Source organism: Alligator mississippiensis, chromosome 10, assembly GCF_030867095.1.
Source record: "Alligator mississippiensis isolate rAllMis1 chromosome 10, rAllMis1, whole genome shotgun sequence".
Lineage (NCBI taxonomy): Eukaryota > Metazoa > Chordata > Crocodylia > Alligatoridae > Alligator > Alligator mississippiensis.
The window spans coordinates 54,148,379-54,168,614 of NC_081833.1; the positions used below are offsets into that span (position 1 = coordinate 54,148,379).

Genomic DNA, 20,236 nt, shown 5'->3' on the forward strand with positions numbered 1-20,236 from the left:
ACAAGCAACCCCTACCAGAGCAGGGCAAGCCTACCCATCCCCCATTATGTGAGCCCTCTGCTGCTGCTGCTGCCAGGTGAGAGACCTCCCCGCCACACTTTCTCCCTCCTGCTATTGGGCAGGAGTGCCCCCTACCACCCGTCTTCGCTGCTGCCTTGCAAGCAGCATGAGCCCACTCCTCCAATGCCATGTAGGCAATGGCATGCCATCATCTGAGAGCCCCCTGCCAGTGGTGCTGAGCAGGCAGCCTAAGCCTCCCCCTACTGCCTGGGCTACGTCTCACCATGCTGTCCTGCTCCACCACTGCAGAAGCAGGAAGAATGCAGGGAGTGGCAGGTGGGCAGAAGCCCACAGGCCACCAGTTGGACAGCCCTGCTTCAAGGCATAGTTTGTGACAGAACAGCCTACTGGGTGGGGCTGCTCCATATTCCCTCACTACAGGACATTTGAGGTTTTAGTTAAAAGTACTGGGTTTAGCAATGAAGCAATGAGATACATCCATAGTCTGCATTGCTATGTATAATATTGCTTCTATTTTGTTGCAGAATATTCAAGAGAGCTATTCGAGAGCTAAAGAGAATAGAAAATATTAGCAGATCACCACTGTACTCTCATATTTCTTCTTCTGTGCAAGGACTCAGTGTAATTCATGCCTATAATAAAAAAGAAGACTATATCAAACAGTAAGCTGCATACACTACAATTACACCTTCTTCGTTTTGCTTAGGACTCTGCTATGGACAGATAATATTGCCTTGTTATTCTTCACTGAATTTTCAATACTAGGGGTTGATACCTGCAGTGTTATTGATGAAACCATTCTGTTATCACACTACACGACCAGCAACTATCTGAGAACGATGGAAGAATACTCCTGATTTGTGCCATAGAATCTCAGAAGAGTCACACAGATAGCATTGTGTGTCCAGACTCACTGTTTCAGCTTTCAAGCAATGTGTTTTCACTTATTTTTTTAATTTGAAGGGATCTCTAGTACCTAATTTAAGAGAAATATTCAGTGAGCTCACATGCCTTGACTCAAAATGATACAGAATTTTATATAAAGGAGGAACACCTCCAGGCTTTGCTTTATGATGCCATGTGAACTGAACCATGCTAAATCTGTTCTATGGAGCTGAGAATAGACCTGCTTCTTTACTTTAAGATTTAGCTCTTATAGCCCCTTTGGGCACCTATACACATGCAGCGAGGATGCTCCGATGCATTGCAATTAAAGTGTGTCAGAGCAGACTTGATTAATTGAGTCTGTTGGAGTGTGGTAATTACCGTGCTCCAGCAGACTCCAGCGCCATATGTATCAGCATCTCCATGCTGAAAAATGGCAGTGGGGCCACTTTTACTGAAGCCTGTTGATGTTCGATGAGTTTTAGTTAAAGCACCCCTGCCACCATTTTTCACTGCGGGGACACTGATACATGTGACATGCCAAGCACTTTAATTAGAGCAGCTCTTGGAGCCACTCTGATTAAAGCACCTCCCCCACTCTACTCCCAGACCATGTATAAACACCCTTTAATCCCAAAATCCTTACATATTCCTGAATATTCCTTACATATTCTCTCTTTTTTTTTTAAGATAGTTCCTGAATCATCAGTAATCTAGTCTCCCAAGACATCCTGCCTTCTCCAGAAGTCTAACACTTCCTTCCTTGGGGTCTTTAGGAAATACTGTATGGCCTCTCTCTCACAGCCACCAGTTGTAGGACCTGCCTCTTTAAACCCATCCATTCAGAAATATAATAACCATCCTCTATAAAGAAGAAGAGAAAATATTCCCATTCTTGATATAGGTCTTGTTGTCTAGAAGGATAAATCCAAGGACCTCTCAACTCCAACTAGTGATATCAATTAGTTACCTCCATTTTCTTCTTTTCTCGCAGTCTTCTCTGGAGCTTGACAGTCCCTGGTCCTTGCCTGAGTAACACTGTTGAAAGGAGGCTGCAAGAAGAGTCACAGTCCCTTGCATTTTGGGGGGAAATGGGATAATGAGAGAGAGTATTCCCAGAGTGGGCACGAAAAATGCAGGTCGAAAGACCAGCTGATGCACTTCCCCTATGTGTTTGGTAGTGAAGTAAGGATGTCTTAAAGAATCTGTTTACGTTGTAAAACTTTACCAGAGCACAGGTTAATTAATATAATGCTAAATACAGTTCAGCCCTGAGTATAGCCAAGGCCTGTTACGTGGTTATGTTTAATACTACACGGACTCTGGCCTTACTAAGGCCAGATGATATGATGTTAAACATGAAAGCATTTTTCCATATGATGGATCTGCTTCTCATGCACTCTGAATGGACTGTAAATAACATAAATAACATCTGCACTTACTTTAAGGCCCTTTACACTCCTGAGCTGTGTCACTAACAGCATTTATGGGTCTTATCCAGAGAAAAAAAAGATACCACAACCACTAATGTATGTATGTGTGGGGATTTATGGAAATTACATTTGGGATATAATTTGATTCCTCCTGATAAAATTCTGACCTAGAATATCTGCTCTTTTACTCAACTCTGTTTCCGTAACATTTTAAATCAACTTAGAGCATTACATGAAGGCTATGAAAAAGATGAATACAGCATCTCCTCTACAGAGGGGAGACAGATCTCATGTTCACATATTAAAACTATTTTATACTCACAATGTTCATCTTTATTTTCATTTCAGATTTAAAATGCTAAATGATGAAAACTCCAACCATTTTCTCCTATTTAACTGTGCACTACGATGGTTTGCACTTAGAACAGATATCCTTGCAGCCGTTATAACTTTGATTGTGGCGTTATTTGTTGCTTTGAGCCCTTCTTCGATTAGTACTGCAGCAAAAGGCTTGGCTTTGTCCTATATAATCCAGGTAAAATGGAATGCTTGATATCCAGATTTAATCTATGTTGTTAACTATACTAGTGCATATAATTTTCCTTTTCTAGCCACTCTTTATACCCCCAAATGTTATCTAAATATTACAATGACTTAATTTAGAATCAGATTATATTACCAATACTTATGATGGATGGTACTTTATTTTGCAAATACTTCACCGGACTTTGAAGCAAGGTGCTACTACCCAATGTGAGAGAGTGGAAGAATCCTACACTAGGAGAATACAGAGAAACCACATTTTGGAAAGATCTGAGATGCAAGCTCTGTACATTGCTAATCTACATAACCATGTTACCCTGTCCTCATTTCACCCCATCTTACCTCCTATAGTTTGTTAAACCTACTTTAATGAAACTCGCTGCACACATATGCACCATGTCTCAATACATACTGTTGCCTTTTTATGCTACCACAATATGTATAACTAAATAGTAATTTCAAAGCACTCATGTTTACAGTACTCTAAATATCCCTTAGCTTTATACAAATTTACAACAGAAAATGAAGCCTCTTTTTTTGGAAAAGCACAAAAATAAATGTGATTTGCTTTGCAATCATAAATGAAAATTAATACTATTTTCTTCTTAAAAGTCACACTAGCCATCCCTTTTTCGACATAGTTGGGGTAATATTGTTATTCCTTTTATAACATTTATGTTCACAATACAGTAATAGAGGCATTTCCAGTAGGGCTGTGCAAAGCTTCAGTCACTGATTTGATTCAGCAGAAATTTGGCCCAATTCAACGGCTGAATCTCTGAATCCAAATTAAATCAGGAGACCCTTTAATCTCTCTGAATTGATTCAGAGAGATTTGGAGAGATTCGATGATTAGGACATAGATACAGCTTTAAATGTTTTTTCTACATACCTCAATGTACCAGGCGGCTTGTGAACACTGAGATGGTGGGGTGAATGGAGCGTCCCATGGCAGCACAGGGCGGTCTCTAGCATGCTCGGCAGCAGACCCGGAAGTGGACCAAAAGTACTCCCGGTCCACTTCTGTGTCTGCCAGGGAGTGCGTGGGGTACCCCCCAACCCCCCAGTTTGGTGGTTGGTGCCTCCTGGGTCTGGGGAGGCACCTAGAGTCCCCCCTGGCCAGCCACTGAGCCGGGTGAGGTACGGGGGGGAGAGGGGTGGTACCTTGTGCACTGAGCACCAGACCTGGAAATGGACTAGAAGTACCTCCCGTCTACTTCCAAGTCTGCCACTGAGCACGTGTGGGAACCCCCCACACTCCTGTTGGACACACCATCTGCCCCACCATCTCAGTGTTCACGAGCTGCCTGGTACCTCGAGGTATGTAGAAAAAACATTTAAAGCTGTGTCTATGGCTGAATCACTGATTCTCCAAATCAGCATCGAATCTTCAGATTCAGGTTTGGCCGAACTGAATCGGGACAGTGATCCGAATCAATGAATCGAATCCCTGTCCCCTGAATTGGGCCGAATTTGAATCCAAATCGAATACGGCCCGCTTCACACACCCCTAATTTCCAGTTCTAACAAACCTATTAGAAGCAATGTCTGCATCTTTACTTTTACTTCTGTCCCTAGCTCACTACTTCTTTTCATGGCATTTAGAACTCACACATCTGTTTAAAGTTTGTATGTAATAAATAAACATACCCAAAGAGCACTGCTACTGGGTTAATAATGTTGCCAAAACATATACTTTAAATACGTTAAAAATTAATATAAAAAATGTAGCATTTGCTTAAAATACAATATTTGCTCTTAACTGTTATGTAGTTAAAATTTCATGGTAAATATATTATTTAACACATTTCATTGACTACAGAATATCTCCTAACAGCAAGAAGAGAGGCCAGAAAAAACACAGAACTTCATGTCAAACTGTGAAAGATATTTTTCCATCTACTGCAGCTTGGCAGTCTCCACAGGCAGTTGTAATAGCTTTGAAATTGCCTGAGGGTCTATCATTGAGCCGTGTTGTTGATGGGCTTTTGCACTGCTTCATTCTCTTAAGCTCCCTTTTACTTTGATTATTCACTTTTCTTTCCTCACCAGATATTTATTGTAGATAAAAATGAATAGAAAGCAGCTTCCCAATATGCATTGGGTTAAACAGGATATTCTGTGACTTGTCGTGTGATTTACAAGTACTTTTTCAAACTCCCACATAAGGATTTAGACATCCAGGCCTATTACAGGGTAAAAATCATCAAATGTAATTTTTTTCTGAAGATTCTACACTTTTAAAAAAGAAAGGAAGGGTGGACATAGCTGTGGGCTCAAAGGTGTTTATAGCCTCACTTGGGAGAGGCTGTAGAATGAAGGAATCACAGCAAGAGCCTGATGGGGATTATTGGCTGAACAAATAAAATGGATGAGACACCAATGAGAAGATCAGGCTCTAAGAAATTAATTTTTACAGGAATAAAGAACAAATTAGGCACCCACATCAAAAGCTGGCTAACTCCCCTTTGTCCCTTTGAAAATCTCCATATAAATTATCACCATCAAAGCCATGACTCACATCAGACAGAAAATTTCATATAAATCTCTTAATGACATTCAGAAGAGTTCAGTAAGGTGATGTAATAAATATAAACAAGTTTCTATGATTTTTTGTTGTCCTTTATCCTGCAGAAATGTACATACATGCTTAACTTCCTGTATATGCAGGTAATTCTATTGAAATAATTTTTTATGATTATTATAGTTGAGTGGACTTCTCCAAGTATGTGTAAGATCAGGAATTGAGACAGAAACCACATTTACCTCTGTTGAACAAATAATGGAATATGTCTTGGTAAGAAATATATCTACATGTAACATTAAGGCCATACCGCTTATAAATATTATGGAAATATTTAACTGCTCACTACTATGGATCAACTGAATATTGTTCTATTTTTATTTCTCTGAGACATGTGTTCCTGAGGCTCCACAGCTTTCAAATATTTTGAAGTCTCCCAAAGGCTGGCCAAATCAAGGGGAAATTGTATTTAAAGATTACCAAATGAAATACAGAGAAAACAGTCCTATAGTTCTCCATGGTTTAAATATGAGAATTCATGGTCAAGAAACAATTGGTATTGTTGGCAGAACTGGCTCTGGTGAGATACACATTTTTCCTTAGTTTTTTTTTCTTTTATGGTAGTACATATAATAAATGTTAAGAGTTTTTTATTTTTAGAGGAAATTTAATTGTAATTGTGATTTTACATTCTAAGATCTCAGCTGTACCATTAAGATACATCCTTATATTAGGGTCAAATATTCATAGTAGTCACAGCAGCCCAGGAAGAAACTCTGGGTGGAAGTATATTCCCCAAAGTTTTGGGGACATCAGAAGGGCTCTGTTCAGCTATTAATGGCCATAGGAATTTCAATATTGGATCGATAAGACTAGACAATACTATATTTATAAATACTAAACTATACTATAAAGTCTACTTTTTTATCTGTAAGGCAGGCTAATCCAGAACTTCCTCCTTGAAACCATAGAGATCTGGGAAGTCATTGCCATTTTAGAAAACTGAAAACCATTATGGTAATTAACCTGCATGTGGACAATTACAACAGAGTCCACCACAATAGATTCACTCAGCTTTTTTTTGCCTATATCTGATAAGACAGCAAATAGAAATCTTGGGAATGTCTATAAATACTTCCAAATTTCTTACTGAAGGCATGACCCAGCACATGGCTCATGCAGCCTACTGTAAGTGAGGTTATTCAGGCTGAATTATTCTTATAACAAAAGTATTACCTGTATAATGGTAATTTTTACACTGTTCTGTTATTTGATTAACAGTGCATATTAAAAATGAAAAGCTTCTCATGGCTTTCAGCAAAATTTCCAGTGGACATCCTCATTACAAAGCCATTACTATAATTAACATTATTGACATACTCGTTAACACTCTCAATAGAAAGCCCAAGAGTGAATGAGCATGATTAATGAAATAATTTGTCACCCTAGAAAACAATCACTTCCAGTGAGAGATGAGGCACGTTGGCAGAGGAAGAGACAACTAAATTTTAGAAACTTGTACTGTGGCTATGCTATGCTAAACCAGATCTCTGAATCTGAATAAAAGGAAGGAGTTCAGATTACAGATGTATAAACCTGGAGCCTTGCAGTTCAAGCAAAATTCACTTTAAATAATTATTTAAAAAAACACAAGGTATATCTATACCATTTTGTAATCCCCTACAGGAAAATCATCTCTAGGAGTGGCACTGTTTCGCCTAGCAGAACCAACTGCTGGTACCATCCTAATTGACAATGTTGATATCTGTACAATTAGTCTGGAAGATCTAAGAACAAAGCTTTCTGTTATTCCCCAAGATCCTGTTCTGTTTGTAGGTACAGTAAGGTATTTGGTGACATAATTCTAAATTAAACATTTAATTCAAAGTAAAATCTCATTTATCAGTACCATTTTTGGTAAGACTGCTAATATAATATTATAGTAATGATTTATATTATTTGAGCAGTACCTAGAAGTCCTGACTAAACCCCATTCCAGCCAGCATATGACCTCAAGCTTAATGTGACTAAAATTGAGTTCATTTATCTTTTTCATCTCCTCTCCTCATATGTTTTTCATGACAGTTGATGCTTTCCCCCTAATAATTCACATAAAATTTTGCAGCCAAAGATAATCTCTGCCATTTCATTGCAACCATACCATCTTCTTTGAGTCAATCCACTGGCTTCATATTGTGCTGTCCATTGAGCTCACCTTCCTGTACTTGCCTACATAGCCCTATAAAACACAGTGCATGCCTATATATCTTTCCATCTTTATATTAAACCTTCATCTTCTCTCACAAGAACCACAATATCATCCTTCATGCTGCTCCTTATCCTTGGAATGTTTGCCCAACTTGCTCACCAACTTGTTTTATAATAGCTGTAAAAACCTCACTTCAGTCTCTCCTACAGAAAATGAGGAAGAAAGACAGTAATTAGAATGGGTCTAATCACTTGTGTAAAGCATAGAGAACTTAGATCAGATTTGCAATATCAATTAAAGCAGCTATTATATTTTTATAATAATATCAACCAGTTCTTTATAATAATAAAGTAACAAAGAGCATCACTATTTTGAAATAGAACTGAGGTTTCCCCCCTAAAGCTACCTAAGAACTCAAAATATACAACATGAAATATTAAAATAAAATGCTTCAAGGTAAGCTCCTTTCCTATTCAACCAACATTTTTCTATTCAAATTGAAATGATAATAATTTGCAAAATAAAGACTATCTTAATTTTTCCTCTTAGGTTCAACATTGATCCTTTCAGTACTTACACAGATGATCAGATCTGGCAAGCTCTTGAAAAAACATTTATGAAGGACAGAGTAGGTTTCGTAGTTTTGTGCCATAATTTTTTTTGTATAAAGATATAATAAATGAAAAGTCACTGTTTATTTTTTTTTTTTTGCTATTGTATCATTCATTATGCACTAATAATATGAAAATACATACTCTAATGAGAGTTCTGAATAGTGAACACCTACTTCCTGGCTCCCTCTTTCCATTTTATAGTGGCAGAATGTTTGAAATGTACTCCTCTGTGATGGTCATTCACAATGATATCCTGCTAAAATGTGTGACAGTGAACAAGCAGTACATACTTTCTTAGTGGCTAATGTCAGAGTGGCTTTTTTATGCACTCTAGATATTGAAACACCCAGGAAAATTACAGGCAGAAGTTGCTGAAAATGGAGAAAATTTCTCCATAGGAGAACGACAGCTGCTTTGTATGGCAAGAGCACTACTTCGAAATTCAAAAGTAAGTAGCTGGAAAGATTCAAATATTTCTAGCAGTAGTCTTGAATACATGAGAGCTGTGGCAGGATGTGTCATCTAAAGAAAAGGGTGGGGAATGGGAACTGAAAAGGAAAGTAACACAGGTTAAAGACTGAGAGCTGTGGCACTTGAAAGTGCATCAAAAAATAGGGCCAGATCACCCCAAGTATAACTCAGGCATGATTAGGTTCTGAGGAATTGTATGCCCCATCGCAGTAATGTGATGTGCAGTTTTTACAATAGGGCATACAATTCCTCAGATCCCAGTTGCATGACTGCCAGGACTAAACCAGGTCCCAGAGCTGCCCCCTGCCTGGTCCCAGGGATCAGGGAGCAGTGGCTGTTTCCGCATCGCCCAGTGGCTGATTGCTGGTATTGCCCAGGACAGCCCTGAGTCCTGAACCAGGCCAGGCCAGTCCTGGCCTGGTTCAAGACTCAGGGCTGTCCTGGGCCTGATGCCAACCCAATCAGCTTATTGTCAGCAATGGGACAATTCCAGATGTGGTTCGAGATCTGGGGCTGCCCCCAGCCTGATCTGGAGTGTAACGTAACATAATGCAATCCCTGGGGATCAAGATGGGGGCAGCCCTGGGACCCAGGACTGTCCTGATTCCGATGCTGACAACCATCTTATTGTCCACATCGGCTTGGGACAGTCCCAGACCTGAGATATATGCCACATGTTCAATTTAAGGTGCCCAACAAACCAACTGCAAAGATGTTCCATCTCCATGTTCTACTGAACAGCTGTGCCATTTTATCATAACATAAATTGGTTGAACATGTGACATTACAATTTATGACATGATTAACACCTTCATCATGCTATAAATGCAATGCATGTCAGGGACCTCAGTTAACACTCTAGACTTCAGTGAAGCTATATTCCAGCTGAGGTTTGATCCCAATGTCTTTTTTTGAAAAAAAAAACATATTTGAGCAGCATCTGCTGTTCAGATATACTTTTTCAAATGAAAATGAAAATTTTAAACTTGAAATGCAGACCCTTGCCTGCAGGGATTTTCCCTTTCAAGGAGCAGATTCCCACAATCAACTTTTTATATTAACCTATGCATGTCTAAACTTCCTTGAAATGAAGTCCATGAAAACTTGTTCCTGAGAGGAACTAAGCTGTAATGTGATCCTAGATTTCCCAGTGCTGTGCAGTTACTAAAATAAACCCATAGCCAGGCTATCACAGTACGCCTCCAGTATTGACACTCTGCAAGTCTATAATTGCAGCAGCAAACAAGTCCTTTCAGATGCTTCTCAAAGCACAAAAACCTTGGTCTGGCTTTAATATCTATAGATGAGCTTAATTTCCCTTAGAGTTTATTAGGCCCAAAAGTCTTATCACTGTATGGGCATATCTACTTGTCACCCTATGGCGACATTGTTACTGCACCATGCTTTAGTACTTTATTTTGGAAGTACTAAACCACAGTGCAGCAACCACCCATACTGTGCCATGCATGCAGCACACGGTTAGTTTTAGCTGCTACTTTGCTGTAGCAGCACGCTAAAATGGGGGAGCAGGCTCCTACGGCAAAGTAGCAGCCGGTCATGTGTAGACTGTAGCATGTCGTACAGTGATGTAGCGCATCACTGGGGCAACGTAGGGAGACATGTAGATACATAAGTATCAAGGCCTCAGATTTTTGTATTTTAATACTGACACATGGACATTTTGTAGCTGGCACCAATCCACGCAAATATCTGGTTCCACTTTTAATGTTACAAAACATACATTTTTAGCTTAAATATGTTTTTTATTCTTTCACAACCATTCAAAAGAGTCAGGAAGACAAAGTTGCAGTAATCCATTGCCTCCCTCCACTACTATATTAAAAAAAAGTTAAATGTACTTTTTCACCTTTGGCAAACGTTCTCAAATCATGCTGCTAAATCATAATGGTCTCAAAATTGCCCCTTTGTAGTGGGTCACATTTTTAAAGGGACTTCTGTCTTCTCTACAATAAGGATTCTCAAGCAGGGTGCAGTGGCACCTTGGGATGCTATGAAGTTCTTTCAAAGGTATGTGGGGTACTGTGCAATATTGGCACTGTTATAAGTACAAAAACCTACACAATTCACAAAATAAATCCAAACATTTCAAACGAAAATCTATAGTGTCAAAAACATTCTGAACTGTTGCAGTCTTTCTGAGTTCTTTGCAACAGTCAAGAGGTGAGTGAAAGCTAAGAGCCGGCAGTTTCTGAGGGGTGCCTTGAGCCTAACAAGATTAAGAATCACAACTCTAAATCCACATTTGCAATTTTGAAAATAAACATGGTAGAATTCAAGCTCACAGCTGGGAGGACACCCCCTGAAGTTTGTATAAGAAGAATCTTTACAACACTTGTAAGTTAATAACACTAAGAAGTAAAAATAAGATTGTTAAATTTATGTCTGAGAATTTGAGGGCCAGAGAGAATTTAAAGCTCTGATCCTGTACAAACTTACACATATTTAATGTTCCTTCTATAAATAAGTGTAATATGAATAGTCACACACATTTAGCACATACCTAAGTAGTTATAGATCGGGGTCAAACCCAAAATCTCCCCACCTTACATATTTTCAAATAAATCTCAGTGATGTGAATTTAATAATCTGATTTTAATTTTTGTGGTTTGAAATAAACATATTAAAATTAATGTGTTTCTTAATAAACTCCATGTTTTAATATATGTTCCTGATTATTTTTGTTTGAAAGCTTTATAAGACTTCAGAATATTTTATAATGATTACTACCACATGATTAAAAGCTTTTTTTCCCTAATAGATCATTCTGCTTGATGAAGCCACAGCTTCAATTGATCCTGAAACAGATAGACTAATTCAGTGCACAATCAGAGATGCATTCAAGGACTGTACAGTCTTAACCATTGCACATCGCATCAACACTGTTCTGGAGTGTGACCGCATCCTGGTTATGAGCAATGGAGAGGTACAAGAATCAGACATGAAAAAAGGCTAATAGACCACCTAATCCATCACTCTTCCAACTGGCCACTTTTTCTTTATTGTACATTTTCTGAAGTTATGCCCACTTTATTTTCAAATGTCTGAAACATTTGGGCTCCCATTATTTCTGATGGGAAATTTTTCAACTACCAAATAGATCTCTCTATGTGGAAGCTTTGCCTTAACTTTTCCCTCCTTAACTTCTTCCCAGTATTCCTTGTCAAACCTACACCAACCCAAAATGTCCTTCTTTTCCTTGGAGTTTACACCCTTTATACTCAGCATCTTGGTCCCTGTACAACCAATACATTTGGCATGTGTTTAACTTCGGGGCCAAATTCAGGGTCAATATTAGTCCTGTAAGTGCATATTTGGGACTAATGCAACTCAACTCAACATGTTTACACTATTATATCTCTTTCTTTTGTATGGTGTCAGATATCAACTTCAAAATCTATGGGCCACTGTCTGGTATTATCGTTTAATATGTCGATTCCATCTATACTGTCTGGGCATTTATAAAGATTGCAGCTTTTGATTAAGTTCTGTGCTGTTTGTTGGACACCACATTCACACAGGGGGTTGTCCAAGATGTTCATCTTGTGAAGTGTTGTTTTGCAACATCTGTATCCAGATCTCACTCTATTTAGCTTGATCCACACTTCTCTGTCAAGGTCGTGCCCAATGGGGGACTCATTTGGTGTTGGTATAAAATACTGTAGGAATAGGTCTGACCTTTCCCTGTTGTCAGTCCACTCCATTGCTACCTGTTGGTTTGATTCAGCATCCCTAATCTCTTCCAGGAGTTTGTGGGCTACATGTACAAATGATGTATGACTTTTAAGCCTCTTAAGCTTCCATTTGTTTGGGTCCTCAGTTAACAGTTGACAGGAGCAGGTGATTTTCATCATCTCTTGCCTCTATTGCCAGCAATGATGTTAGGGTATGTCTTCTTATATCACTTAGTCTAATGCCCAAGAATGCCCAAGAGTACAGACAGCACACCTGTGTGTAAGTTGTGCAGCTTGTTATGTGTCTCAGTGCACTGTTAAGTACACTGTCAAACTTTTTAGTGTAACAACTTTTGGACCATAGAAGAGCACAATATTCTGCTGGCATGTATAATCGTGGCAAGTGCAGTGGTTCTAAGTACTTTGAAGTTGGCACCTCATGTCTTGCTGGCTAAATATCTTAAGGCAGCTACCTGTGCAGAGACTTTACTGCTGACTGTCTGAATGTGATGTTTATAGGTAAGGGAACAGTCTAATGTGACTTCTAGTTAGGTTGGGGCAAGCTCATGGGAAGGATGTGGTTGCCTACTCTGATATTCAGCATGTTCCTGGCTCGATGATTGTCCAGGTAGAAAAGTGAAGATACTGAATTATTGATGCTTAACTTTAAGTTACCTCTCGTGGAGACAGTCAGCAATGAGTTCCATGTCAGTACTCAGTATCTTTTCCAGTATTGTCATGTCTATTCCTTGGGCTACTGGGCTGCTGACATTGTCAGCAGACATGTATTGTTTAGATGCTGTATGCAGGAAGTCTGAGGGATTTACATAGAAAAACAGTCATGGGAAAAGTTTATGAAAAAAGTAACTAGTTAAAGTTAAAAGTTAGCAGCCTTTAAAATTAACTTGAGTTAATTTAAAAGTTAAATATGTCCACTTTCAACTAGTTAAAAGGTAAGTTAAAAAGAAAGTACAGTAAAAGCTCTGTTATCTGGCATACCCCGGGAATGGGGTATGCTGGATAACAAAATATGCTGGTTAATTGAGTGGCCCTGGCTGCTGCTTCCATCTGAGGCATCCCTCCACCTCTCGCGTGGCATCTCCGCCCCTCCCGCCACATCGCTGGCCCTCCTGCGGGCCCTGTGGGCCCTGCAGGACAGGGAAGCGGGCTCCACACAGCCCTGCGCAGCCTGTTATGCCCCCAGGCAATGGGGGCTCAGCAGTGCATTCTGCTTTGCCCCGGGCCATGGGGGCTCAGAGAAACTGGAAGTGCCACAGTGGGCTCTTCTGGTTTCACTTTTCTTTACAAGCCAGCATGCCAGTTAACAAAGCATGCCAGCTTGTAAGGTGCTGGCTACCAGACAGGTTACTGTAACTATTTAAAAGTTAAGTTCATTGTAAGAAATGTGTGAAACATGGTGAATTGCCTCTTAGCATCATTTTTCATTTTCAAATGCAATGAGTGGGTTTCTTTTCCACAAGCCCACAGAAACACACTAATTTACTCAGAACTCACCCTGCTTTACCTGAAAATAATGTTATACTAGTCATACAGTTTTCAGAATAACAATTTACCAATACCTATGTAATGTTAGATCCTTCTCACCCTCTCCATGTGAAGTACTTTGTAAAAGCCAATGCATCATATAGGTATATCAGAATAACAGAAAGGAGATATTCATAGCTAGGTGACAAATGAAAGCTGTTTCCACAGAAAACCTCTGTTGTTACAATGTTTATTGCTCAAAAGGTAACAAAGGGGTATGAAATACATCTGAATTAGAAATCATGAAACTGTCTGAAAATCAAAATCAGACTGAAATGAGAAAATCAGTTTAAATGAGAAAAAGAATGTTGAGTTGCATAGCAGAAACTGTTTAAACATGCTTATTGAACTTCAGCAAAAGCTGCATTTCAAAAAGTACATCTGACAATTTTCCTCTTCTGTCTTGCAAAACTAAGCCCTCACTACTGAACAATTGCTCTACATGGGCAGATGAGGGAATGCTCATGTTATAACGGATGTATAACTCTTCCGTAGTAGGTGACATCTCAGATAAGTTTCTCACAGATGAGGAGTAATGCTCAAATCAAGGGCAATGCGTAGGGGGTGCACATGCACCCCCTGCGCATGGCGGTGCACCCCCTGCAAAAAGGCACTACCAATACTGTTGGCGGCACCTGCAAGCTGTCGCCACTCACCGCTCTGGTGCTGTCTGCGGATGGTCCACGATAGCCCCTGGCCGCTGGTTCTAAGTACTTTGAAGTTGGCCTGTGGGTGGTCCCCCGACCCCTGGTTGGCACTCGCCATCCCCTCCTTCCCCTGCTGCCAACAGTTCCAGCAGCGTCTGCGGGAGTTCCCCACTCACTGCCGCCAGGCTGCCACTGCCATGCTCCTGCTGTGGCCGGCGCAGCCACACCCTGCCAGCCACCAGGGACACATACCATCCATGGCTCAACTTATAGTTTCATAGTTTCATAGTAGCTAGGGTCAGGAGGGACCTGAACAGATCATCTAGCCTGACCCCCTGCCACAGGCAGGAATGAATGCTGGGTTCACAAGACCCCAGACAGGTGATCATCCAACCTCCTCTTGAATTTGCCCAAGGTAGGGGTGAGGACCACTTCCCTGGGAAGTTGGTTCCAGATTTTGGACACCCTAAATATAAAATATTGCCTCCTGATCTCTAACCTAAACCTATTCTCCATCAGCTTATGACCATTGTTCCTCATCACCCCAGGTGGTGCTGGGGAGAAAAGGGCTCTGCCTATTTGCTGTTGATCTCCCCTGATGAGCTTCTAGGCAGGCACCAGGTCCCCCCTTAGCCTCCTCTTGCCAAGGCTGAACAGGTTCAGGCCCTTCAGTCTCTCCTCGTAGGGCCTGTCCTGCTGCCCTCTCACCAAGCAGGTGGCCCTCCTCTGAACCCTCTCCAGGCTGGCCACATCCCTTTTGAAGTGCGGTGCCCAGTACTGGATGCAGTACTCCAACTGCGGCCTGACCAAAGTCACATAGAGGGGAAGTATCACCTCTCTGGATCGGCGCGAGATGCACCTTTGGATGCATGACAAGGTATGGCTGGCCTTGCTGGCTGTGGTCTGGCATTGGCGGCTCATGTTCATCTTGGAGTCAATAATGACTCCGAGATCCCTTTCTGCCTCTGTGCTTTCAAGAAGGGAACTCCCCAGCCTGTATGAATGCTGTGGATTCCTTCTCCCAAGGTGCAGCACCTTGCATTAAAAACTTCTTAGGCCCTGGTTTGGATCTTCATTAAAATTAAAAAAGTCATCATCTGCTTCACCATCACTACTTGCTCCCACTCTTACTGGGATCAGTGTCTCTGCTTGCTTGTGCTTGTTTCCTGTCTTGCAGCCAACTGGCTGCCCTGTTGACTTCTGCAAATGCACAGAAAATGCCAGCATCAACTAAGGAACTCTGGGACTTGTGGTTTTTAAGAGACCACATCTCATAGGAAGGCACACTACTCTCTGTCTCTCAAACAAGAAGTCCTAGAGCTTCAATACAGAAATATTGTTCCACGTAAGTCCTAGAGAGTGGCTGTGTCAGGAAAAACTCTGGGAAAGCCGGATTTCAATTTTTTAAAACTTTTAACTTATACTTAAGAAAGTTAAAGTTAACCTTTTTTTTTAACTAGTTAAAGTTAAAAGTTGACAGTTGAAAAATTTAACTAGTTAAAGTTAAAAGTTAGCCATTTCTTTAACTTTTTAACTAGTTAATTAACTAGTTAATTCCCATGACTGTTGAAAAGTATTGGTGCTAGCACTGACCCTCAGTGTTCATACTCTGCTCTTTTCTTGTTGGCTGGTAGTGAGTTTGAATGAGCTGCTGGAGATTATGTTCATGATGAGAGCACATAGCTTGTGGTCAGTTATCATAGAGTGCAGTTTATATTTGAGGCTTTGATGCCATACTATATCATAGGCAGCTGTGAGGTCAATAAAGACCATGCCTGTTTTCTGCCTCATTTCAGATCTGTTTTCTATGTCAGATGTAATGAATGTAACTTGGTTAGTGGTACACCACTTTTTTCTGAAAACCAGCCTGTTCTTTTGGGAGCTGGAGATCAGTGATGGTCTCTGTTCTGTTCAGGATTATGCACTCCACAAGTTTGTATGTAATGCAGGGTAGTGAGATGGGTCAGTAGCTCTTTGGATCCTCTGGTGGATTATTGGATTTCAGGATAGCAATGACATCAGCTTTTCTCCAGCTTTTTTGGAAGTCTGTTACTTTCTAGACATTTATATATGAATTTTTGAAGTCATGTTTTCATTGTGGTTCCAAGCTTGGTAACGAATTCTGGGAATATTTTGTCTGGTCCAGACATCTTGCCAATCTTGATCACTTCAATGCCCGTGTCAAATTTATTGTCAGAGGTGGGGCCAGTTAAATTAAGGTTGGCATAGGGTGATTTAAGTTGTTCATAAGTCAGATGTCTAATCATTTTTGTGTATTGCTCGCTTGAGTTACTGTACTTTCTGTTGTTGCACAATATTTTCATGATGGAGCTTGCTGACACAGGGCAATGTCATTTTTTGGAGTCTATAAGTGCTCCATGCTTGTCTGCTCAAGTGGGTCACATCCAATCCTTCTATGGTAATAAGCCATATCTCCTTTTTGATACTGTTCGAAGTAGTAGTCACTGTTCAGTAGTTCTTACAGTTGCAGGGTCATTGCATTGCTTGATGCTATTAAAGGGCTATTCCCACTGCTCAAACTAGAATGGCACATAATGGCTTTTACAGCCTCTAGGTACGCAGAGTTTGGCTCTTTCAATTGAGCAGTTTGTAAATGTATTGTAGCCTTGATCAACGTTGGAGTTTTGATGAGCTGTCACAGGCCAGGTCAGCACCCACCCCTCGACAAGAGCTCACCAAAAATCCCTATGGGTTTTGTTGATGCCATGCGCAATTGTTGGTGGGTGGGGAACAGTGTTCAGGAGCAGGACAGGCATGATCCACTCCCTGCATGCCCTGCCCTGTGGGGAGGGGAGAAGTGGGTGGGGGGTGTATGGGAGTTTTTGGAGGGGTGTGGGGGAGGGCTGCCTGGGAGCCAGCCAAGAGGGGGGAGGAGGAGATGGGGGTGCATGCAGCAGACCTCACTTGGTTTGCAGCTACTCCCAAAGTGCTCCACATGGCTGTGCTGTGCTTCTGCTCACAACCCTGGCCTCAGCCCCCAGCCAGCATGCAGCTTCTGGCGGGGCTGTTCCTAGTGTGGATGTAGCCAGCCTGGCTCACTTTGTCACTGAGAGGTGAGGGGAGCACAGCAGCACCCAGCTGGCTGCAGCCACACTGGGAACAGCCCCACTGCAATCTGAGCTCTGGCTAGAACCCAGGCCAGCAGGGCTGTTCTGCTCCCTTCACCTCCAGCTGCAGCTGCCACTTCTGCTCCTGTCATGCCACTCCGGGCAGAGAAGGCAGCTTCAGCCAGGCAGCTCTTGCCCAGCATGTGAAGCTCTGATTCCAGCTGCTGGCTGCCTTCCACTTGCTCTGCCCAGGGCTGCTCTTTGTGCTTGGTGGAGGGAGCAGGTAGAAGGCAGCCAGGAGCTGGAGCTCCACACACTGTGCAGGAGCAGCCCAGCTGAGGCTTCCCACCCACCTGCCTGCCCAGAGTGGCAAGGTAGGAGAAGGAGCAGCAGCCTGAGCTGGAGGTGAGGGGACCAGAACAGCCCCACTGGCCCAGGCCCTGACCAGCACACAGCTTCTGCTGGAGCTGTTCCCAGTGCATCTGTAGCTGGCTGGGTCCTGCTGTGCTCCCCTTGCCTCAAGTGGCCACTCTTCCTCTTCCTCCCGCTCCTGCCCCCACCCCTGCTGCACAGCTCTGGGCAGGAGGGCAGGGGGAAGCTTCTGCCTGGTGGCTCCCACTGGAGGGGAGTGGAGCAGAGGAGTACCTGGCTGGCTGTAGCTGCACTGCCCTGCTGGAAGCTGCCGGAAGCTGCATGCTGGCCAGGGCCCCAGCCAGTGGGAATGCAGGGTGGTCTGCCCTGGCAGAAGTGGATGTGGCTCAGCCCCATGCAGAACACCACAGGGGCAGCTGTGGGCTGGATCCAGCCAGCTGGTGGGCCAGATCTGGCACACAGGCTGTAGTTTGCCCACACCTGCTCTAGTTGTTGTGCTCTCTTGTTGGTCAGCCTTTGGTATTCATGCCAATCCACCTTCCAGAAGTTCCATCTTGGAGCTGGTCTGACTGGTGTGGGCTGAAAAATCATATTCTCAGTACCGATGAGTAAGGGTCTGTGCTGGGATGATGGAAACTTGCCAAGTACTTTTCTTATTGGTATTTTACTCAAGTCGCCCTTCCACCAGGCAAGAAAGTTCTGGGTTTGTCTGACCGTTCCATCAGCCAGAGTGGAAGGTACATGGCTCCTTTGGGTCATATATGAGGGTTGTGTCATTCAGGTTTGTCCAGAGACAAAGACTGTCTCTGTTGCTATTGTTAACAGTATCCCCAATCTTGATGTTGATAGTTGAAGTCTCTTGCATTCAAGGCCATCTGGTCATAAGTAGGCAGGGATGTGATTGACAACACAGCAGAGAGTGGCTTGTATATGTTGATAATGATTATGTCATTGACCTGGACAGCCCTCTATGCTAGTGCACTCTGGGAGGTGTTATGTCCCTTGATAGTGTATGGCAGGTCATTTCTGAGGAAGGTAGCAAGGCCATTGATCCTGCTGACTACAGAGTCTGCAAGCTTGTAGCCTGACAGCTTCATCTTCCACAGTTCCTCTAGATGTGTTTCTTGTAGAAGGACTGCATGTGGTTTCATTTCCCTGGTGATGCATTCAAGCACTGATTGCTTGAGTGAGGCATAGCCTTTAACATTAAGTTGAAGAAGAGTCAAACTTTCCCCTTGTAGATAGGAGAAGTTGTTCTGGCTCATTCTGTAGTTAGTATATCAAAATTGGAAAGTATATTGTGTTGAAATTGGAGAAAAATCAAACCTGCCCTCACAGGAACAAGAACAAATAGGAAACACTGAAAAGAGGGATCCATCTTAAATCCCACTCTTCCTAGGGTCTTAGGCACCTAGCTGAGCTGCAGGCAGATGTCTCCTTCCACAAAGGATCTACAATCCTAACCCACTGTCCTGGGCATAGGTGACTAAATCTTTTATTTCAGTAAAAAGCAGGGGAAGGAAATGTGGTACTAGGAGCTCCATTTTATTCACAGAATCAGACTTGTAGGCAATGAAGGCTGGAAGGGACCTCAGGAGGTCATCTAATCTAGATCCCTGCTCAAAGAAGGACCAGCCCCAAATATATCATCCCAGCCAAGTAGTTCAATAGTTAGAGCTCAACTGTGATGTGGGATATGGGTTTAAATTGTTTCTTCTGTCTGAAGGGATCTAAATGTATCTCCCCCAGTACATAAAGCATCTGGGCTGGGGGTTGCTGCTCTAATTCCATCTTGTTAAAGCTATTTGATAGGTCAGCATGGGAAGGATAAATTAGGCTGCCTAGAGTTCCATGCTATCACAGCTAGACTGCTGTCAGTACCCAAGCTAGCTGGTGTAAATCTCACTTTAGAGCCACTGCACCTGCAGTCAGTTGTGGAGTAAACACCCCAGTGGTTAAGCCAGCTGGCAATTGCCCTGTGGAGACCATTGGGGGAAAGGAAGTAGCGCTCAGACTCTCTAACAATATATCTTCACTTCTCTAGCTACGCCAGATAAAAATTGTCTTGTGTAGCAAATGTGTCTCTGGTCATGTAATTTTGGCTATATTTTTCTGTCTAGTAGAATTCTAGGTAATTCTAATTCATCACGACTCTGAGGTGTTCAGGTTCAAAGTATCATGCTACTTTGTATCCTCACATAAAGTAGTTTTA

The 20,236-nt window shown here is 42.0% G+C and overlaps 1 protein-coding gene across 1 annotated transcript in view; it reads left to right on the plus strand.

Moving 5' to 3' along the window:
- Positions 1–20,236, plus strand: part of LOC102563172 (ATP-binding cassette sub-family C member 12) — a 91,995-nt gene that overhangs the window by 70,172 nt on the left and 1,587 nt on the right. The window contains exons 23-30 of the mRNA XM_059713920.1: positions 546–683; positions 2,688–2,874; positions 5,590–5,679; positions 5,797–5,986; positions 7,093–7,252; positions 8,165–8,243; positions 8,564–8,677; positions 11,480–11,644. Coding sequence (XP_059569903.1) covers positions 546–683; positions 2,688–2,874; positions 5,590–5,679; positions 5,797–5,986; positions 7,093–7,252; positions 8,165–8,243; positions 8,564–8,677; positions 11,480–11,644 — 1,123 coding nt within the window. The remainder of the gene's footprint in view (positions 1–545; positions 684–2,687; positions 2,875–5,589; positions 5,680–5,796; positions 5,987–7,092; positions 7,253–8,164; positions 8,244–8,563; positions 8,678–11,479; positions 11,645–20,236) is intronic.